Raw genomic sequence first — 22503 nt, 5'->3', positions numbered from 1 at the left:
TCAAAAACCTATTTCATGTAGTGAAATATGGCAACTTTTTCCTGGAAGTCGTATGATTTTACGAAACCCTGGGTTCTGCCTGGAGCCCAGAGCAAACCCTGCCCCTCGAAGGCATTTTGATGTCCCTTCTCAAGACCTTTATCTCAGATGGTTGGTTTAATAGCTCCTGTGGGGTATATCAGCTCTGCTCTCTGGTTAGTGTCCTCTCTGTGCCATTGATAGTGAGGCCAGCTCGATTTCCATGCCCTGTGAGATTCTAGACAGTGGTCAATAACTATAACCTAGTTTTTCCACAACCCCCATAAAACAAAGAAAAAAGCATGCCCTGGAGTCAGTCTCTTTCTCGCTCCGTCTGCAGTGAGCCAGCAGACAGTTCTGGCCGGGTTCCTAGCTTGGGGAGTATAGGTAGAGCTCTGGTCTCCATACTTGCTTCATTTAGGTTTTTCTTAAAGTCCACGTGGTGACTGTAACTGTGCCAGAACAGGTGTGCTTCATGCCCAGGCCAGTCAGGTTCCCCAAAGGGTAGGAAGACCCTGTACAGGTATTTGAAATCTCCAAGGCTACTCCAGGCTGGGCAAGAGAGAACTGTGTGTCCTATGGACCCCCAGTTGGCAGCAGACCCCTGTGAAACAGGGAGCACTGAGCAGTGTGTGCGGGTTGGGCATCCGCTCATTTAGCAGATGGTTTTCTGTGACATGCCAGCCTGTTCTAGGTGTTGGGGACACAGCAGGAAGCAAAACAAAGTCTCTGTCTTCACAGACTTACATCCTAGTGCAAGAGGCAGGAAATAAGAGAATGTACAAATAAATGCATGGTATGGGCCAGTGACAGTCATTGCTATGGAGAAGAGTAAATTGGGGAGCACCAAGGTGGGGAGTGTACTGTTTCATGTGGGATGGCCAGGGAAGCCCTCACACATAAGATGACCTTTGAGGAGATGGGAAGGGAGGGAGGGAAGGAGGCACGGGGCAACCTTTATGTCTCAAGCAGGGGAACAAATGCAAAGCCCCTGCACTGGGCATGTGTCTGGGAAACCGAGGAGTTGGAGAGAGTGGTTAGAGATGAGGGCAGAGTGACGGAGGGCCTCACGGGCCCCAGGAGGGGCCTTAGCTTTCGTTCTGAGGGAGATGGCAGCCACTGCGGGATTTGGGGCAGAGGGACGTGATCTGACTCCCTTTAAATGGGGAGTCATCCTGGCTCATATGTTGAAGGACCTCAGGGAGGGAGACCAGCCAGGTGGCTGTTGCCATCCTCCAGGCCAGGGGTGACGGCCGCCTGAGCCCGTGTGGTAGTGGTGTAGGTGGTGAGAAGTGGGGTGTTCCAGATAACGCCAGCAAGATGTGCAGAGAGACTGCATGTGTGACGTGGAAGAAAGGAAATCAAGGACAACTCCAAGGTTTTTAGCCCAAACAGCTGGAAGGATAGTGTGCCATTTATGAGATGAGGAATGTTGGGAGAGAAGCCGGTCTGCAGTGGGAGGGTCAGGAATTCATTTTCAGGCATTCATCTTTGAGGTGCTTTTTAGATATTAGACATACATGGAGCAGGTGGAGATCTGAATCTGAGGTTCAAGGGCAAGGTTCAGGTTGGAGATAAAAACCGGGCCTTGTTGGCATAAAGCCCTGCGAGTGGGCAAGACGAGGTAGGAGGTGGGTGTTGATGGAGGAGAGGACCCAGGAGTGAGCTCAGGGGTGCTCCCGTGTTGAGATGTCAGGAAGAGAAGGAGGAACGAGCCCGGGGAACAGAAGAGTGGCCTGTTAGGGCGGAGAAAGACCCAGAGTGGCACCTCAGCAGCCAAGGGAAAGAAGGGGGGCTCAGCTCTCTCCAGTGACGCTGATGGGTCAGGCCAGATGGGGACCAACGATTAGCCTTTGGAGTTAGTGACAAGGAGGGCATGGGGCTTCCCAAGTGCAGTTTCAGTGGAAGGAGGGGTCAGACGCCTGACTGGAGCAGATTCAAGATGGAACGGGAGCAAGGGAACTAGAGACAGTTTTGATACCTCCTCAGGGGGTTTTCTGTAAAGGGGGACGGAGGAACAGGGTAGTAATTAGAGATGTGAGTGCCATCAAGAAAGCTATTTTTAAAGATGGCAGAAATAACAGCATGTTTGTGTGCTGGAGGGAATGATCCGGGAAGGAAGAGAGAAAGCAGTGACACGGGAGAGGGAGGGAGGATTGTTGGAGAGACGTCCTTGTCCTTGAGTAGGCGGGGGAGTGGGGAGGAGTGTCCCCAGCACAAACAGAGGGGTTGGCCTCAGACTGAGCCGTCAGTTCGTCCTTTGTGACAAGGGGCAGGTCAGATTGTGGGTACCGGTGCCAGAGTAAGGGGTCTGTGGAGGTAATCTTTTGAGTCCTTTTTTTGTCTCAGTAAAATTCAGGAACAAGGTCAGCAGCGGAGGGTGAGGACGGGGGTGGGGGAATGGCCCGCAGTCTAAAGCGCCTCTTTCTGTCCCCAGGACTGTCCAACCCGTTCCGGGGTCTCATGAAGCTGGGCACCGTGGAGCGGCGGGGGGCCATGGGCATTTGGAAGGAGCTCTTCTGTGAGCTCTCGCCCCTGGAGTTCCGCCTCTACCTGAACACCGAGGAGCGCACCTGCGTGGAGACGTGCTCCCTGCTGCGCTGCGAGTCTGTGGGGCCGGCGCACAGCGATGGCCGCTTCGAGCTGGTCTTCTCTGGCAGGAAGCTGGCCCTGCGGGCGTCCTCCCAGGATGAGGCCGAGGACTGGCTGGACCGTGTGCGGGAGGCCCTGCAGAAGTGCCGGCCGCAGCAGGAGGATGAGTGGGTGAACATCCAGTACCCCGAGCTGCCTGAGGACCCCCCGGATGCCCCCCAGGGCGGCCTCCCCTCCCACCCAGACCTGCTCCCCGAGCCTGAAACCCTCCAGGCCACACAATTCTGTTGGTCCTCTGCCCAAGATCCCGAGCCAGACGCTATCAAAGAATCCATTCTGTACCTGTACACGGACAGGACCTGGATGCCCTATATTTTTTCCCTCTCCTTGGAGTCTCTGAAATGCTTCCGAGTGAGAAACAATGAGAAGATGTTAAGTGACAGCCATGGAATTGAGACCATCCGAGACATCCTGCCAGACACGAGCCTTGGGGGCCCCTCCTTCTTCAAAATCATCACGGCCAAGGCCGTCCTGAAGCTGCAGGCCGGGAGCGCTGAGGAGGCCGCCCTGTGGAGGGATCTGGTGCGCAAGGTCCTGGCGTCCTACCTGGAGACAGCCGAGGAGGCCGTGACCCTGGGCGGGAGTCTGGACGAAAACTGTCAGGAGGTGCTGAAGTTTGCCACGCGGGAGAACGGCTTCCTCCTGCAGTACCTTGTGGCCATCCCCACGGAGAAAGGCCTGGACTCCCAGGGCTGCTTCTGTGCAGGTGCCCACTCGCTGTGCCCCCCTACCCCCCCTACCGTGCACCCGCCTCCCTCTGCCTCAGGTGGGAGGGTTTCTGATGCAGGTTCTCCTGTGATGCGGCAGCGCTTAGCCCCTGCTTCTTCCCAGTGCCCACGGAGGCCAGCGCTGCTGCCAGGGGTCGGAACCTGTGGGCGGCAGCTCTGCACGGTGCTGCTCTCTGCTTAGGGAGTTCCATCAGGGGAGCTCTGTTCTCCACCCCCTTCGTTATCACATTACCATATCGTTCGATCCTTTTGGAGCGGGGCATGGCGCCCTTCCAAAGATTCCTGCATGCTTTCGCAAGTGCACACAGTCTTTTTCCGTTACAAAAGTGGGCTCGTACATCCCAGGGCTGTGCAGTGGAACTATATCTGATGATGAAAATGTTCTAGATCTCTGCTGTCAAGCCACATGTGGCTCCAGAGTACTCCAAGTGCAGCTAATGTGGCTGAAGGAACTGAATTTTCAATTTAACATATTTAAATTTAAGTTATTTAAATTGAAATGGGTACCTGTGGCTTGTGGCCGCTGTTTGAAACAGCACAGCTATCTATATTGTCCTACAACTTGGTTTTTTCCTACTTAAGAATGTATCACGGGTATTATTCCAAGTCCATACACCTGCTATATCATTACTGTCCTCAGATCTGATTCTCCTACAGGGGGCACTGGGCCAGCTGCTTTATTTGGATTATTTCATTTATTCCTCACAATACCTATCCCGAGGTGGAGTCAGATGAGGACCTCGACAGTCCTAGAACCTTGCTCCGCTCAGGTCCCCATAGGCCCTCTCCACTGCCTTGCTTTTCAAGGCATGAGATAGTCCACGGCTCATGTTCCATTTTCAGCTCTTCTCCCCAATCCAGACACCCATTTCCATCCCCACGGGTGCTCCAGGCCATCTGTGAGAATTTCACCCTGCTACAGAGCGCCACAGCAGGAGACCTGGCTCCAAGTGGCTTGAGGGCCGTCCTGTCGGCTGGCGCCTATGGGACTAGAAGGAAAAGTCTGCTTTGGGCATCTGGAAGGAAGTGGTCTGCGGTTTTCTTCCTGCAGAAAACATGTTCAGGTCCCTGCTCGCCCCCTCCCTCCGCCAGCCCCCAACACTCACACTTTGCACCTTCAGCCTGTGGGTGTTGGGCTCAGGGAGGAGGCCAGACCCCCAAAGCCCGTGAGGAGGGTCCCCCAGTGGGTGTCAATGCTGGCAAGGGGCAGCTCTCACTGCGCCTGTCACCTGCCAGCCCCGGGGGAGCTTGGGCTTCCTTCCTGCCGCGAGCACAGCTCTGTGGCCTGGCTCATACCCGCTGCTGATGTTCAGCTGTGTTCCTGGTATACAGGGTGCTTTTAGAATCTCCTCTTGTTTAAACTCTGTAATCACCCCACAGAAGAGCACGTAGCAGCTGAATTTTACAGAGACCAGGATGGAACCTTGCAAAAATTCAGTGAAGGTTAGAATGAGGCCACTAGGAAGCAGACGAGCCGATCCTTCTAGTCCCAAATCCAAAGGGACCTTTGCCCATGCCCATGGGAGGCAGCCATGTGTGCTCGGGATTAGAGCCAGGCTTTTGCTCTGCCCTGAGCGTACCCTACCCGGCTTCTCGCTGCCCACCGCTGCGGAGGGACCTCCAGCCAAGGGGCTGAAGCTGGGCCCTGCCCCACTGTCCCAAGGTATCAGGCGTCTCTGACTCCGAGCCTACACCAGGCACTTCCCAGACTGCTCCCACCTCCAGCTGGCTTCCCCACCCCCTCCCTGTGGCCAGCCTCAGGTCCCCAGCTCCTACCCTGCTCACCGAGGCCCAGACTCGGTCGCTTCCATTTCTGGGCCCCAGTGGAGGGGGCAGACCTACAGGAGGTTGGCCTGCATGAGCAAGCAGTGGGAACGTTGAACACAGGCGGCTAGGCAAAAGAGGATGTGGGTGCTAGCGGCAGCCCAACCCCAGTCCAGTGGCCAGCTGTGCCACGTCATCCTCCCGTGACGGGGCTGGTCTCCTCACCTCTCTCTGCACTGATTTCTTGAGCTATAAAATGGCGACGACAATTGTTAACAGGGTTCTGTTGTAAACACTCAAGAATGGGGTTGTGTCTGAGCAGTATGCGTATGAGTGAGGGTGCCTTTATCTCTGTATCCTTTGTAATCTGTCCCTTCCTTAAAGAGCAGGTCCTTCAGCTTAGTAAGCCCTGCTCTGACCGCAGACTCGCACCGCCCCACTGCTCACTCTCCCGCCGTCCTTCTCCCCAGGCTGCTCCCGACAGATTGGCTTCTCGTTCGTACGACCCAAGCTTTGTGCCTTCTCTGGCCTCTATTACTGTGACATCTGCCACCAAGACGATGCCTCGGTGATTCCGGCCAGGATCATCCACAACTGGGACCTCACCAAGCGCCCGGTAAGCCTGGAGCCCGGCCTGTCGTGGCCACACGGGCTGCTGAGTGACAGAGGAATGGTCGCTCTTCTTCGCTGCTGCTTTTCATCTGTGTGGAGGACTCTGGCTCCAGGGAAGCCCGGGTCACTGGTTCAGGCCCCATGATGGGGGTGGAGGGGACCAACCAAGGGAAAAACATGGTGCTGGTCTCTAGCCCCTGGGCAGAGCTCTGTCAGTGCCACCTTGGTCCTCAGCTGGAGGTCTGAGGGTGGTTCTTTGCAGCTCCCGGTGGCCACAGACTAAACTGTGTAAGGCACCGACAACCAGACAGACAGATAGATAGAGATAAAGAAGGATAATTAGGATAGACTAGATATGTAGATGGGTGGTTGTGGGCGGATGGGTGGGTGGGTGGGTGGGCTGGCCAACCAGCTATGCTCCCCCCAAACCCCCGAGTGTCAGCCTTCTCTATGGATCTGTTTACATACGTTTGAAAGTTGGGATCGTCCTGGACTTGTACTGCTTTATAACCTACTTTGTTCACTGAGTATCACTTAGTCTTAGGTCCTCTTTTATGTTCACCAAATGCTTTTGAATTAGATGTATTCCAGGATCTTTCACATTCCCCTTCTCCACCTGAGCTTACCCACTTACCTAGCTGTGCTACCATTAGCCAATTATTTGACTTCAGTTTCCTTGTCTGTAAAGAGGACTTCATAAGTGTGTGCATCCGAGTTGTGTAAGGACTAACAGGGATAGCCCTGCCGTGTCTTAGGGCCCTGTGTTAGAGCCCTTCCTTTCTCCTGAGGCCTGTCACACCTTCAGCCCCTAATTCACTTGGTCAGGCCCTGCCTCAAGGAGTACAAACTTGGCTTTACCCCAGAGGCACAGATTGCTGCTTAAGACAGACACAGAAGCACAAAGGAGAAGTTACTTACTTCTCTCAGGACCCAGGCCTGCTGGCCCCAAATGTGTCATCAGAGCCCAGGGAAAGTGTGTGACTCTCAGATTCTGTGTGACCCCAGCCTCCACTTTGCTGGGGACCGGAACTCCAGGACATTAGCTTCACTGTCCCCCACTCCTGCCCCCAGTGGTAAGTATCTCACTAACTACATGTAGAATATTAAACCTCAGAACCACCACAAATGCAAATAATGCCTTTGTCCATAAAACACACTCACTATTTACAACATCCGGACCCTTGTTAAGCCATCTTCTTAATCATTGCTGTAATTCTTGTGCCACTTCCTTTTCCCAGCTAGAAAATGACAGTACTTTTCTTGGCATATCTGACATCAGGAAATATCCAGCTCTCACTCTCAAAGATCCCTGGCCTGGGAAAAGACAGGAACATTCGAAACAGAAAGTGGCTGGCTCATGGGTTAGGGGCCTCCTTGTTCACTGTTGCCTCTGGCTGATCCACTTAGGGAAGGCCTGGCTGGCACTTGGTAGGATGTCATCCCGGGACTGGGGCTTCTTTCTTGCCTGTCTCCTGCAAGCCCACAGGCCAGAAACAGTCCCGGGGGAGCAGGAAGCTCCTGCCAGTCCGTCTGTGGCGCTTGGCAGCTTTCAGCACACATTCCTGTGTGTGATTTCATCTGAGCCTCGCCCAAGGCCTGAAGCTGAGTGGTGGGAAGGGCTGGGCCAGGGATAGAGATGAGCCGTCAGAGGAGAATCCCCAGGCCTTTGCTGCCCGGATGCCCACCAGCCGGGGGGCTGGTACTTCAGGTCTATGGGAAATGGGAAAAGGAGCTGTCCATTGAGGGGGAGGCAAGAGATGGTGGTGGTGCTGGATGACAGGAGGCCAGAGGCTCCTAATCCCCCAGTGTGACCATCTCCTGAGGGCTCTGTTATGTCCCCCGTGCTTCAGGGGACCACAGGGCCACACAGGCACTCAGATCAGAAGGCAGCTCCCATTCCTAAGGATATGCTGTTTTTTATCTCAACTCAAAATAATCCCATAAGGGAGGTACTTTTGTTTTCCCCATTTTACAGACAAGGAAACTGAGTCACAGAGGTTTCATGTTAGAAGGCCACACTGCTAGGAAGTGGTAGAGCCAGGATTCAAATTCAGTTCTGACTTGAAAGCCTGACTCCTAACCACCACACAGTAGCTGATCGTGGAGAACGTCTCAGCTCCTCCACCCTTGTCACAGTGAGGAGGACCCTGAGGCGGGGAGGGGCTTCTCTTTGGTGAGGCTGCCAAGTGTGCAGAGACCGCGCTCAGCTTTCTGCAGGTAGATTAGATAAGCCACTTCAGCTCCTGGGAGCCTCAGTTTCTTTATCTATAAAATAGGGATGATGACAGCTTCCCCGTTAGTGTGTCATAAGCATGAGGAAAGGATGTGGCTGAGACCCACAGCCCACTGTCTGGCACATAGTGGGTCCTCAGTAAGTGGCTTTGGCGTGAGGGTCAGGGCTGAGGGAGGGACCTACAGCACCCTGTGAGCTGGGAGAGGCCGGGACTGATGCCTCATCTCCACACAGGGCCTCGGGGGGACCCTGGTTGGTGCTCCTGGCAAGAGCTGGGGGGCTCGGGAAACATCGTTAAGCTGTGTCTGATCTCTGGCTTCCTGTGGCTGGAGCCTGACTCAGACAGTCACCTGGTTCCTGAGGCGGCCCTGGGGGAGTGCCTGTTTCCGTTAGGCAGGAAAATGGGGGCTGGGAAGACAGGAAAGAGTAGGAAGGGTCTGTGGGCCCAGGGGGAGAGGGGCTGTAGCTCGTGCCGTGGAGGGGGACCGGGTTTGGGCCTTAGGTTACTGGGTTCCCACATTGACTTTTATGAGCGGTGGGCCTAGGCCAGGTCACTTCACCCCTGGGCCTCAGTTCCCTCATCTGTAGAATGGAGACGGTGCCCTTGGAATAGGGTGGGCGGTGAGCAGCTTGGTAAGACCATGCCTGTCCCAGAGGTGCTCACCAGACGGCCATGCTGTCCTGTCCCCGCTGTCCTCGGGCGGCGCTGCAGATCTGCCGGCAGGCCCTGCGGTTCCTGACACAGATCCGGGCCCAGCCCCTCATCAACCTGCAGCTGGTGAACGCCTCTCTGTACGAGCACGTGGAGCAGATGCGCCTCGTCCGAAGCTGCCGGGAGCAGCTGAAGCTGCTGGGGGATTACCTGGGCCTGTGCCGAAGCGGGGCCCTGAAGGAGCTGAGCAAGAGGTGAGCGGCCTGGACACACACCGGCCCGCCGATACATTCAGCCGCAGCCGGCGCCCGCGCCTCTCGGGAGGGAGGCCAGGGCTGGGCAGAAACCAGCTTCCCACTAGGTTGGGGAAACAACCACATGCTTTGAGAGCCGCTTTTATTTGTTCGTATATTCGTTTCATTCAACAAATATTTACTGAGAACATTCTGAGAGCCCAGGTTTGCGGGCCGGTTAAGAGGATTGGAGGAGGGCAGAGCAGGGAAAACTTCCTGGAGGAATTGACAAACAAGGTGAGGCTGAAGAATGAATAGGAGTTTAGCAAGGAGAAGAGACTCAGGAGAGAGTGATCCAGACAAAATGGAGACTGTGCACAGGCCGTGAACGAAGTCCCTCTTGATGAAAAGAGCAGAAAGAACTTGGGTGGGAGGTGCCAGGAGGGAAGGGGGAAGTGTGAGGAGGCTGGGAGGCAAGGGCCATGTTGCCCTGGCCCCTCCCTCCCCAGTCCTCACACACACACACACCCCCACCCCACCTGCTTTGCTGCTGTCCAGCACAGCATCCCTCCCAAAATCCTCAGAAGAGGGCAAGATTAGGGTGGGACCCTCAGGATGCCCTTTGAGAAGCTTCTCAGCCCCTGGAACCTGGGGGCCTCCTCAGGGTTGGAGACGATGCTGTGCTGCAGCATGGACTTAGGGTCTGTCTGGGCCCCTCATAAATGCCTCCTGGCACAGTCCGCAGCCTCAGGGCGGGGCTCTCCTCGGGCCCTCAGGAGGGCAGACCCCAGGTGGAGGAGCAGGTGCCTTCTGTCCAGTGGGGCTTCGTGGCTGGGTGTCTGGAGACTTGGAGCAGCTCAGCTGCCCCTCCACATTCGCCCCTGCCCCCAGCCACTCCTCCACATAGGCCAGCCCTCTGCTGGGCTGCAGTTCTAGGCTCCTGGCTCCTGTTCTCCCGGGGCCATTGCTGCGTGGCTGTGTGGGGCCCAGGCAGTGCCCAATACAGGCCCCCCAGGACCCTCAGGAGGGGGCTGCAGGGAGCTCTCTCTGAGACATGGGGGAGACGCAGGCTCCCAGAGCAGCCAGCTGGGCCCTAGTCGGGCGGCCACCATGAGGGACCCTAGCAGGCTGCTTCCTGGGCAGGTCTTGCCTGTCATGGTCATCCGCTGGAACCTGGGTCTCCCCTCACTGCCCGCCTTTCTGAGATTCTAGGACTCAGGGCTCCAGAGAGTCTCCCCTCCAACCCCCCCAACCAGGGTGGTGAGATCTTGCTGTTGTCACTCTCCAGTCAGAGGGATCTCCTGCGGACCTGAGCTGACTCGGTGCCTGCAGGGTGGGTCCTGGGTGCTGGCCTCACTTCCCTGGCCCTGGCCTGCTCCGATCAGTTGGTCTTTGACCTTGCTGACCTGTCCGGGCTGACCTTTGGGGCAACCCTGCCTCTTTCTCCCTGATCCTGCCGTTCCCATCCTTGGATAGTTGCACTGGAAACCTTCTGTGCAGCCTACCAGCCTTTGAGAGAGCTAGGCGAGGCCAGTGGACATCCCATTTTGAAAGCAGCATGGGGCAAGTGGAAAAGCTCGGGAGCAGCCTCTGCCTGGCCTCAGACTTGCTGTGTGACTCAGAGAGGTCGGTTCACTTGTCTGAGCCTTAGCTTTCTTGTCTACCAAGTGGGGCAGTCATGTCTGTGCTCATGCAGCCCTCCAGAGTTGTGGTGAGGGCCCCGTGAGGGGCTCAGAGTCTGGAGAAAGACACAGATGGCCCTAGGTCAGCATGATTTGTGCCGTGATGGAAAGCACCCGACCCAGCCTTGTTAGGGCCGGAGGGCCAAGAAAGCTCCTAGAGGAGATGGTGTCTGAGCTGAGGGTTTGCAGCATTTTCTTATCTTCTTAAAAAAAAAAAAAGTGTTTCTTTTTTATGGAGATAATCAGTATTCAGACAGCATCAAAGAATCAGGCAGAAAGTTCCGATCACCCCTCCCTGCCACTATCAGTACTGTTAGAGCATGCTTCTAGAATTCTGTCCTTACCCATGCACATAGTGAACTGGGATTTTGCAAAAGAACGAGGAGAAGGAAGGAGAAGGGAGGGTCCAGCTTTCCTGGCTCAAGGGGACCCGTCATGTGGAAGGGGACGGGACCGTGGTTCGCCAGGACCCTTGAGGGGTTCCGTGCAGCTGGATCGTGGGGGTGGATACCAGACCTCAAAGGTCCTAAGTGCCACACTAAAGGGGTTTATCCTGCCAGGAGCAGGGCACGCTTTGCAAGGATTTGAGCCCGGGACTCAACATTCTTCAGGGTTTAAAAAAGGCCAGTTTAGGGGGTGCCCTCCTGGCTCAGTCGGTAGAGCATGCAACTCTTGAACTTGGTGTTGTGAGTTCGAGTCCCACATTGTGTGTAGAGATTACTTAAACATAAGAAATACAAAGAGAGAAGAAAGTAAGCAAGAAAGTGAAAAGCCCAGTTGGGCAGGAGTGGGGCACTGGGGCTGGTGTAGTAATTAGGGAAGTGAGGATTTAGGGACGTGAGGAGGCCTGGCCTGAGTCGGCCAGAATGGAGGCTGAGGACCAGAATGGTTGAGAAGGAGGGACAGACCTTGAGTATGAGTGGTAAATTCAGGGAGGAGTTTGCCGTTGCTAGTGGCAGCCCTCTGGCTGGGCCCTCTGAGGGAAAGGGGATCCTCAGACAGGCCTGGACATGTCTCCAGGGGCCAGAGAAGCCCCAGAGCACCCTCTCGATCCCTGGAAAGGAGCCATTCTAGAAATGCCCTGGAGGGGTGGGCAGAGGAGGGACCTGAGTTCAAAGGAGTCACACAGCCTGGGCCTGGAACCCAGACGTAGCAGCCCTGCCTGTGCCGTTTCCTGCCCCATCACTGGTTACAGGGGTGAAGGGGCAGCCTTGCCTCTGTCTTCCACCGTCTTCCAGAATGCCCTACACTCCTCAGGCCCCTTCCCCTGGGCAGTCATCCTCACACAAAAGAGGACAGAGAGGGGTCTCGGGATTGTGGGGGGGAGAACAGGGTCCCGGAGCGGCCCTGGGGTGTGGATTTCTCTCCTGATGGCAGGATGAGAAGCAACATCTCGCCCCAGAGCCCATGCTCTTGTCCCCTCCAGCTTGGACTGAGTGCCATGAGGAAAGCACCTGCAAACCCTCACTGACTGTGTGACGGGCCCAGGGGACAGTGGCTCGAAGGGAGGGTCTTGGGCCTGGCCGCTCCCCGGGGCTTCCATAACTGGGGGGGCAGAGGGCAGATGACAGAGATGGCTCTCCATCCAGATCAGCCCCACCCTTCCTGCCAGTTCAGGGACAGCCTGTGTGCCCCCCGCCCCCTGTGTTTTCCTGGTGATAAATGGCAGCTTCCTGTTCCCAGAAAGCTGGAAGTTTACTGGGGAAACCAGCATGGTGAGCTGAGCAGCCAGTCGTCAGTGTCCTCACCCGTCGTGGCACCGTGGCCTGCTGGGCTGCTTGGTGGGGCTGGTCATCTCCGCCCCAGACTGGGTTTCCACAGACCACAACTGAGGCCATGGGGTGGAGCGTGGCCGAGCTCCCGTTCCAGATGCCCCAGGGCCTCCTTAGGCTTGGAGCATTCTCCCCAACCCCAGTACCCACAACGGCCAGGCCAGCCAGGTGTCGTCCCGGGGGGATTTCTGCAGATGTTTCCTCTCCATCCCTTAGGACAGAACCCCTTGGATCTCTGCCCTTGCCGAGGTGGAGAGTAGAGTCGCCCTCGGCCTCTGTCTCCCCCGTGCCCCACCCCTCAGTGAAATGGAATGTGCCAAACTTAGGCCATCTCTGTGCCTCTCACATAGCACCGAAACCGGATGCTTGACTGTCCCTCAGCTAGCCCAGGGGCAACAGGAGAGCAGAGGCCACATGCTATGTATTTCTGTCCCCAGGTGCTGTCCTTGGTATGTGATGGTGGCAGTAATAACAACAGCTAACACCTCTGGGCATTCACTGGGTGGGTAAGGGTGCAGGCTCCAGAGCCAGACTCCTGCGTTCAGACTTCTGCTCTGCCACTCACTAGCTGTGTGACTGCAGGCAAGCTGTTTAACCTCTCTGGGCCTCTGTTCCCTCTTCTTCTCAAAGTGGGGATTATAAGTGTACCGACCTTAAGGGGTGGCGGAATGAGTCAGTGGCTAAAGCTCTGAGCCCAGTTCCTGGTACAGATGTTAGCTTTGGTCATCGTCCTCCTCGTTGGTTAATTTTCTTGTAGATGCTTTATTTTTTATACCTTTAAATTTTTTTGCAATTTTTTTCAGCTTTGTTGAGGTATAACTGACCAAATTGCGAGGAATTTACAGTGGACATCATGATGAGTTGATGCACGTTTGTACACCATGAAAGGGCTCCTCCCTCTGCTTCATTCACACATCACATCCATCCCTCACTTCTTACATAGAGACTTTTGGTGAGAGCATTTGAGCTCTACCCTCTCAGCAATTTTCAAGTGTACAGTACAGTGTTGTCAGCTACAGGTGGTAATTATTCATTGTTTACCGTGTGCTGGGCACTGTGCCAAATGCTTTAGATAAATTCTTTAATCCTCAGAACAGCTCCATTTCTCAGGTGAGGAAGCTTGAGGTGCAGAGAGGCTGAGTCATTTGCCCCAGGTCACCTGGAAGACCAGGTCCCCACCCCAGGCGGCTCAGCTGGCTCTTAGGGACCACGCCCCGCCAGGCGTTCATAGCCAGGTAGCAGCTGAAAGAATGAAAGCAAACAGAGATTGGCCCGGATCGTGGAAAACCTTCTAAGGAGCCCCTTGTGTTTTGTTTGAAGGCTCAACCACAGGAATTACCTCTTGGAGTCGCCCCACAAGTACAGTGTCGCTGACCTCCAGCAGGTGAGAATGCCTCCTCGACCCCCACACTTCTATAGAGGGACCTCATTCCTAGAGAAATCAGAAGTGGGGACGCAAGAGGGGGGCTGCAGCTTCTCAGCCCCTCAGACTGCGTGTCTCACTGTCACGTGCTTCCTGGGCAGTGACCGAGCGCCAGCCCCTGTGGTGAGCAGGCGGCCGGCAGAACCTGGGCCACACAAGCTCCTCAGCCCCTTCCCTGCTGCTGGGCTCATCCCCAGCGGGAGGGCACGTCCCAGGGGTGAGAGCCAGGGACATTCCTTTCCTCGAGGGAGGGCACTGTGGATTTGGGTCTTGTCTGCCAACCCGGTTATCCCCAGTGACCTCTGCATCCGGGAGCTGGACAGCCTCCTCGTTCAGCCTGATCCAGGGAGCCTTTCTTGCCCAAGCGGGGAGAGGCTTCTTTGGGGGTAGGAGTCCTTCAGGTAGAGTGCCAGGAGCGGCCACAGGCCACGGTTTCCAGACGGCCTCGGCCTCACTCAGCACAGCTGCCTGAAACGCCTGGCAGCCCGCACTTGCCCTCCACAGATCGCGGATGGGGTATACACAGGCTTCCTCAACGCCCTCATCGGATTCGCCTCCCAGCACGTCTACCACTGCGACCTGTGCACCCAGCGAGGCTTCATCTGCCAGATCTGCCACCACCACGACATCATCTTCCCCTTCGAGTTTGACACAACGGTCAGGTATGCGGGACACCCGGCTGGCTGCCCACCCCTGCCCACAGCCAGCCCTGGCATTCCAGGGGGGTGCAGGAACACAGAACATGGAGCCGCGGGCCGGGGAGGTCGTCTAGAGCAGCTGATGCCCGGGCCAGTCACAGCCAGCTTTGGGCCAGCTTGGGGGACAAGAGAGCCCTCCGAGGACCCCTCCCTAGACCAAGGAAGCTATCTGTCTCCCTAGAGAAGAGGTAGCTTGCTGAGTCTTTGAGTTGGGGCCTCAGTTTTGTCATCTACAAATGGGTTGAGAAGGGACTGAATGAGCGACTGCCCCAGAGGGTGGGCACAGACCACACAAAGTGGGCACCCAGTAGGGGCCCCCCACCTGGTTCCCTCCTGCAGTGATGGTGGTTCTTACCCGGTTAGCACTCATTATCAAGAGCCCCTAAATGGAAAAATTTAGCCGCCAAACCTCCATTCCAGCCCAGGTGGGAGTGGAAAACTGAGCAGGCGGGAGCATTCATTCGTTTTCAGTAGGTGTCTCATGGCCTAGATTCAGCCCCTGGGCTCCGTTTTTTAAAGGCAGGGTGTTCTTAGCACAGGCAAGGATCATGTCACGAGTCCCCAGCAGCATCGGTAGGAAGTGCGGCAGAAGGGAGCGTGCCTGTGGCGTGGCACAGGGTCTGCGCCCCAAGGTTTTGTTCAGAGGTGGGGAGGCAGCACACAGGCCTTGGGTTGTGGGTGGCACTGGGCCTCCCCGCGGGCTCCGGTCAGAACGCCGGCTGCTGTCCCCCAGGTGCGGCGAGTGCAAGACTGTCTTCCACCAGAGCTGTGAGGCCGTGGTGAGGAAGGGCTGCCCCCGCTGTGCCCGCAGGCGCAAGTACCAGGAACAGAGCGCACTCACCTAAGCCAGCATGCTGTCCCCACCCAGGACCACCGGGCAGGGACACCCCGCTCAGCTCGACCCTCCCAGCTGGGTTTGGCATCAGCCTGGATCCCCTCAAGGTGTCACAGCTGTCTCCCCTGTCAGGAAGACTCAGCTGTGACCAGAGCACGAGCCTACCCGATGAGGCCCTCGATGATGTCCCCCAGTCCCTCTCCCGCCCATCTGCTCCAGGAGGTGGGAACACCATCAGATGCCCCCTCGTCCCAGGGGAAGCGGGGAAGGGAGCTTTGCACTAATCAGGCCCCCAGCTCACCTCACAGACGTGACACCTCCATGAGGGCTGTTCAAACACTGTGGACATGAGACCTGGGTGCATTCTCAATTCCACATTCCTGATTAAAAGGTCTAGTTTTTTAAGACAGGTTTTTTTTTCCCCCTTCATATTTCAACAGAAAATATTTTTTTATTCTTGACCCTACACAAGTCACCCAAGAAATGCAGGCATTCCCACGCGGAGCAAACGTGTAGGAACATTTGGCCCACAGGCAGGCGGGTGACGGGGAGGCCACCGGGGGTCTGAGCCTGTCAGCCAGACTGGGCGCCTTTCCCTCCCACACACCGGGCCCTCGCTGCCCACAGCTCAAGTATGTGCCAAACTGCCCGGGGGCTGGAGGGATCAGTCCTGGTGACCACCTTCTTCCTCTGCCTCGCCTCTCTTCACCCTGCCCTGTCCTCCTCGTCACCTTTTTCCGGATCAGAGCCCCCTGGCTCCCTTATAGCCTGGGATCTCCGTCCCGGCAGGAGAAGGGAGTGACTCGGAACCAGCACTGTCAGCACTTTGCGCCTTCCTTGGTCCAGGCCAGGGTCATCTTCCCCCCCTCCCCAGCCCCTTGCCGTCCTCGCCTACCGCAGACATCCAGCCCGATGGCTGCTGGAGACATGCTGTCAGGGGGACACCCCTCCCGCAGAGAGGGCAGTGACCCTGGGCCAGGGCCAGCCTCAGGCATCATGACTGCCGGGCTCCGCACTGTGGAGTGGTGACCCCCCACCCTGTCCTTCCACGAAGAGTGCCAGGCCTGCTGCAGAGATGGACGGGGACACATGGGAGCGGCCACCTTTGGAAGGATGCCCAGCCTCAGTTTACAAAGCCATGGCTTCCCAAAGCCTTGCTGGACTGGCCCAGGAGGGGCACTGCCAGTACTGGAAAAGGTCACTGGAGGGTGATTGCCTTTTCAAGGGGTCCTGGGGTAGAACGGGAGCCTGGAATTGTTTTCAAAATGACATTGAAATCCTGTGGCTCGGGGCGATTTCTCTGCTGCCTTCTCCCATCTCTTTTGGACCCACAGCCCCCCACCTCCCACCGGGGTCCTCTGGCCGTCCTGTCTGCTCTCAGCTTGGATGGGGGCCTCCGGTGGAGACTGCCCGTCACTGTTAAGAGATGAATCTACTCCCACCTCTCCCTTGGGGTGATTCGGCTGCTGAGTCACCTGCCCAGCCCTGTGGAGCGGAGTAACTTGTGCAATAGAACAGAGGAGGTGGTGGGCAGCAGGGGAGGGGAGGGCTGCCACACGGCCTCTCTGTCCCTGTCACGGAAGATGGTGCACGCCTATGCCCAGCACACCAAAGCCTTCTAAATGGGAAAGTGGGTCCTTATCTCTGTCCCGCACCCCCACACCCAGCATTAATGCTCCCCCACAAACCCAGCCCGAGAAGAGCCGCAGGTGCCCCAGTCCCCAGGTGGACAGGGGCTGGCCGGGGATGGACGGTGTGGCCATCCCGGAGGGCTCACGGGTTGGGTGGACAGGCTACCTCCTGTCCACAGCCACCTCCCAGGGACTAGTAGCATTAGAACAGACCCCCTGCCCAGTACCAGAAAGCTGCTGATGCTTCCAGATGAGTTGGCCTTTACCCTCTCACCCTCAATGGAAAGCTGACGTGAACCTCAGTGGTGCCCACACTATTTTTTAAATGCCATTTTATGCAATAAACTGTTTCTAGTGAGGGGCGCTGGCCCTGAACAGTGCTTTGCAATGTGTGGAAGGAACTGCTGCAGTGTGATTTTTGAATGATTTTGCAGTAAACTGATTTTTCTCACCTCTGGTCTCGCTTCTGAATCCTGACGCTGCCACTGGTTGGGGGAGGCCACCAGCCATCCTGTCGTCCTTGGACAGGGGCCCCCTCTGGGCCTGTTAGCATGGAAGGCCTGGAGAGGGGTGGTTGGGGTAGACATCTGCAAGCAGGGGGCTTGCGTGCCAGGCATGGGCATGCCAGGAAGGAGAGGCGACAGTGTTCGGTCTATCCCTTCCCGACTAGGAGTCAAATGAAGGGGCTTTGGAGGGATAGCATTTCAGGCCCCTGGTCCGGAGGTTTCCTCACACACACTCATATGTAACAACTGAAGCTGATCCCTGCAATCCCACCACAGGGACTTCCTCACTGTGCCTGTCAAAGCACAGACCCCTGGCCCTGGAACATGAGAGATGTCGCGACTGTTCCCCGCTGGGTTTTCCAAAGCAAGTGAGGGGGCTCAGGGAGGAAAGGCTCTTTGAGCAGGGCCGGAATCAGGGTGCATGGTTTCAGGGCTCCACGTGGCCTTTAGCTGGCTGCTCCCTTGCCCTGGAGTTCCAGGAGGGAAGGCCACCACTGCCCGTGGCAAGGACAGAGGAGGGAAACAGACCCGTTCCCTGAAGCAGCTCGCAGGAAAGTGGGATTGAAACATTTGGCTTTGCAGTTCCTTGTCCTTGAAGAGGACTTTCTTCCCGGGGGGGGGGGGGGGGGTGGACATCTTCTGTGCATCCTCTGAGCCCCAGCTTCCCTCAGGGGCCTCAAGTCCCTCCAGGGTCAGTAGGGGGTGGGCTCCGAGAAGACCAAAGAACCTGGGTTTGAGGCCTGGGGACAGGGCCACGGGACCTGGGTGCTCCCTGCCTTTTTTCTCCATCCTCAGCAAGATGCCTCTGAGGACGTTCCTTTCCCCCTTCCCCGCTTCTGCCTAAAGGAAAATGTGGAGTTTGGAGACCTCAACCCAACACCGAAGGGGAAGGCACTCATCTTAAAATAAAAATGTTAATAATGAATACGTGTTCTTACAATAATAATGTGATAATATTACACCGTGTTTAGTGCAACTCATTCTCATTCAGTCTTACCAACCATCCTGCAAAGGAGGCGCCCCTGTCCCGTCTACAGGAGAGAAAATGGAAGTGCTAAGGGCAGGTTACTCTGGGCTTACCCTGCGGACAGCCTGCAGGGTGGCCCTCTTCCAGAGGACGACCTGGGCAGCTGGGGGATGGAATCGCACAGTGGGAGGGAAATCTGGCCAGAAGTAGTCGAGGAGACCCCCACCACCACCCCACATGCCATCATCCCGGCCCTACTGCTTCCACCTCCCAGGAGACAGCCAGGTGTGGCCCATGATCCCAGGAGGTGCAGGGGGGAGGGCGGCGTCTGACTCTCAGGGCGCTGGCCCGGCCCAGAGGGGACAGGAAGCCAGGACACCGGGGATTGTCTCTAGCAGCCGCAGCCCTGCCTCAGCCCGGGAGGAAGTTCTGCCGGGCGCTCTCCGCTGGTGCCTCCCTCGCTGTATTGTTGAACAGGAAACCGGGCTGCGCGGGAGCTGGGCGGTGGAGGAGGGAGCGGCGGACGCCGAAACCACGCGCGCCTGCCGGGACAAGTGGAGGCGAAGCCAGTGAGCGGACACCCCGAGGTGCCGAGGCCGGGCCGGGCCGGGCCGGGAGTTGGGGGGGCGGGGGCCGGGGCGGGGGTACGGTGCCGCAGGTGGCGGGTCCTCTCCCCCGGGAGCGCCGCGCGCCTCCTCCTCTTCACCCGGCGCTGGGGTGGGAGCTGCGTGCACCCGGGAGCAGGGCCGCGCGGGTCGGATCCCCATCGAACAGCAGAGATGCGAAAGGCTGCGGTCCGTCCGGGGACGGGAGGGGCCCAGGTGCAGGCCCCCGGCTCCGACCCAGGCGTTGACGGCGCTGTGGTTCGCGTCGCCCGGGCAGTGGACCCAAAGCACCTCCTGGCAACCGGTCGGCCCCCGAGTTCCAGGGACCTTCCCGCTCCCCTTATCCCTCCGCTTCCCTACGCTCCCCTCGAGTTGGGGAAGGACCCGTATCCCGGGTCCCCTCCCCATCCAGCCCGAGACTCTGCGCTCGGTTAGGCATCCCTGCGGTGGGAACTCCACTCCGAGTTTTTCCAGGCCCCGCCAAGCTGCGCCCGGAAAGGGCCTGAGGAGGGCGGAGGTGGGTCCGAAGCGAGTAGCGCCTGCCGTCGGGCTGGTGGTGGGTGATTCGGGGTGCAAATGGCTTCGCCAGGTATGGGAACCAGGGAGAGACAACGACCGGGGTCGACCAGCCCCAGAGCAGCGCGCCCGCGGGACGCAGAGGCTCGAGGACAGCAAATTCCGCGGCGGGGGTGGGGAGGGGGCGGGAGGGGCAGCAGGGGTGGGACCTTACCCACCTTGGGCTCCGCTCGCCGCCCGGCAGCACCCCTTCAGTCGCAGCCCTTCCAGCTGCCGCCCCTCCCTTCTGCCTTCACTTGCTCTGGGCCCTGCTTCCACCCAACCCGCCCAGACACACTCATTCAGGCTCCCACTCGCCCCTCCCAGATACAGCCGCGTTGGGGCTGGGGGGCAGCCCTCCTGAGCATCCCTTTCCCTTTTTGCTCCCCTTGCCAGCTCCTGCTCCCCGAGGTCTCCCCAGGCCTAGCCCTTGGAAGCCCCGCCCAAGGAGATGGAGGGGGCCTAATCTGCATCCATCCGCTGTCTCCGCCCGTCCAGCCCATGGGCCCGCAGAGACCTGACCCGCCAACGTGAGTGAGCCGCGGGGGCCCAGGGGAAGGCGACCAAGGGGTATCCTCCCAGGGGTCTGTTGACCTAGCTCCGGGCAGCTCACGCACCACACCTCCAGGGCCCAGTGTGCACCCCTTTCCCCCTCGAGGAAAGCTTAGGATAAGTAGTGAAGGAGCGCAGTGAGCCTCCCGCCAGACCCCGTTCCTTGGGTTCCTCAGCCTCAGCAAGCATCCGACTCCCAGCTGCTCCCAGGACACCTTTATTGGGCAGGAGATGGGGTCAGTGCAAAGGCTTGGAGCGACCAGCCCCTTAGGGAAGGAGCCTCTGATTCATCTCTTTGATGGGGAGACACAGGCAGGTTTACAGTTAGGCTGTGACCCCCAGGCCCCTGGCGCTAAGAGCCAGGCAAAGCTGGCATGCAGAGTGTCGGGGTGCCACGATCACTCCAGGAGAGCTCGGGGGAGGACACCGCGTGGGTAGTCATTGTCACAAAGTACATTCTCTAGGGGCCACTCTCGTGGGGCAATGCGGAGATCACAGGGCAGGTGGGCAGGCCGCAGGGGCAGAACCTCCCTGTCTCGCGAGGTGGAGATGGGAGTTGGAGAACAGGGGGCGGTGCGGGCCGGTCTGGGCGGGTCAGGCTCCGGGTTCATGTCCGCGGCAAAGCCGCTGGGTAAGGAAGGAGAAACCGAGAGAACCGGTTCCCCGGCCTTGGCAGTCCCGGTCCCTTATGCCAAGGCCCTCGGACTAGGGGAAGCAGAGACACTCCCGGGTAGAGCGGCGCCGGGAAGGCTCCCAGAGCCCCGCGCCTCAACTCTGACCCCGCCGGCCCCGGGGCGCAGAAGCCTGGAGGGAAGAGGCTCTGGAGACCCGGATTTCCTGAGGGCTTGTGGCGTCTGGGAGGGGCGGGGCAGGGGGCAGAGGGAATGGGCTGTTTCTCGCACTTCACACACCGAGAAACTGAGGCCCAGTCAACTTTGTAAGCAAATGTGGCCTATGGCCAGCAATCACCCCATCTCTTTGAGTCAAGGCTTCCTTGGCTGTCAAGTTGGACTACTATTATCCACAATCTCCCCACCAAGGGATTGAATCGAGGCTCAAATCATAACCAATAACGCAGAATGAAAGTGCTGTCATAATTCCATCCGCGAGTGTAAGAATGGGAACGTTAGAGATTTTTTTCAAATATTTATTTATTTATTAAAGAGATGGAGAGAGAACACAAGTAGGCAGAGCAGCAGCAGAGAGAGAGGGAGAAGCAGGCTCTCTGCGGAGCAGGGGGCCCGATGCGGGGCTCGGTCCCAGGACCCTGGGATCATGACCTGAGCCAAAGGCAGCCGCTTAACCAACGGAGCCACCCAGGCGCCTTTAGAGATGATTTTACCCAAGTCCCCCGCTTTTGAGATAAGAATACTGAGACCCTTACGCACACAAGGAAGGCAGCATCGGGACTCGAACCCAAGTCTTTTGTCCCCGCCCCGGTCTAGAGCGGTGCTCCTCCCGGCTCGGTGGCCCTGACCTCCGCGCCCTTTTTCCTTGTCGCCCATAGGGAAACACCACGGCCGCAATGGCGGCGGACGTCGAAGGGGACGTGTACGTGCTGGTGGAGCATCCCTTCGAGTACACGGGCAAGGATGGGCGCCGCGTGGCCATCCAGCCCAACGAGCGCTACCGGCTGCTGCGCCGCAGCACGGAGCACTGGTGGCACGTCCGGCGCGAGCCCGACGGCCGCCCCTTCTACCTGCCCGCACAGTACGTGCGCGAGCTGCCGGCGCTCGGGGACCCCGCCACCGCCTCGCCTCCGCCCGCGCTCCGCCCGGGCCCCGCAGCCCCGGAACCGCTGGCCTACGACTACCGCTTCGTGAGCGCGCCGGCGCCCGCGGGCCCCGACGGCACGACCACCAAGCCCCGGGGCCGCGTGAGCTCCCTGTGCGGCCCCGCGCGGCGGGGCGCGGCGACCCCGCGCAGCAGCCCGGCGCCGGGCCTGCCCACCTGCCTGTATACGCGGCCCGCCGCGCCGGTGCGGCCAGCGCAATCCCTGGACGACCTGGCGCGCGCCGCCGTCGCGCCCCCTGCCGGCCTCCTCGGGAGCGCGGGCAGCCTCAAGGCCTGCAGCGTGGCGGGCTCCTGGGTGTGTCCGCGGCCCCTGGCACGCAGCGACTCCGAGAACGTCTACGAGGCCATCCAGGACGTGCGCGGCCCTCCGCGGGAGGAGCGCCCGCCGCAGGTACGCGGAGCCGGGAAGCGGGGAGGCGGGCGGAGGGCTGGAGACCCTCTCGGCTTAGCGTCCGGCTCAATGCTGAGCAGCATTGTCCGCTGGCCCTGGACGTGCTCCTTCACCCCGAGCCTCACTTTCCTCAACCGAGAAGCGACAGGGGTGCAGGCTCCCCATCACTTACCTGCAATTCCAGAATGGCAAGCCCCCCA

General features: G+C 58.3%; 2 protein-coding genes across 3 annotated transcripts in view; both read left to right on the top strand.

Annotated features, from left to right (window-relative positions):
- The window catches only part of PLEKHM1 (pleckstrin homology and RUN domain containing M1), a 45860-nt gene extending 28476 nt beyond the window's left edge, over positions 1 to 17384 (top strand). For both annotated transcript variants that reach the window (XM_080826722.1, XM_080826723.1), the window contains exons 7-12: positions 2456 to 3376; positions 5633 to 5778; positions 8720 to 8913; positions 13667 to 13730; positions 14274 to 14431; positions 15201 to 17384. In XM_080826722.1, the coding sequence (XP_080682848.1) occupies positions 2456 to 3376; positions 5633 to 5778; positions 8720 to 8913; positions 13667 to 13730; positions 14274 to 14431; positions 15201 to 15312 (1595 nt within the window). In that variant the 3' untranslated portion in view covers positions 15313 to 17384. The remainder of the gene's footprint in view (positions 1 to 2455; positions 3377 to 5632; positions 5779 to 8719; positions 8914 to 13666; positions 13731 to 14273; positions 14432 to 15200) is intronic.
- A 4259-nt stretch (positions 17385 to 21643) lies between these two features.
- Positions 21644 to 22503, top strand: part of ARHGAP27 (Rho GTPase activating protein 27) — a gene marked incomplete at its 5' end in the record, with an annotated part of 29513 nt that continues 28653 nt past the window's right edge. Inside the window, one exon of the mRNA XM_080826721.1 lies at positions 21644 to 22303. Within this exon, the coding sequence (XP_080682847.1) occupies positions 21644 to 22303 (660 nt within the window). The remainder of the gene's footprint in view (positions 22304 to 22503) is intronic.

The sequence above is a fragment of the Martes martes genome, assembly GCF_963455335.1.
Source record: "Martes martes genome assembly, chromosome: 16".
NCBI lineage: Eukaryota > Metazoa > Chordata > Mammalia > Carnivora > Mustelidae > Martes > Martes martes.
The sequence above is the reverse complement of the archived record's forward strand: the minus strand, read 5'-3'. Positions and strand labels throughout refer to the sequence as shown.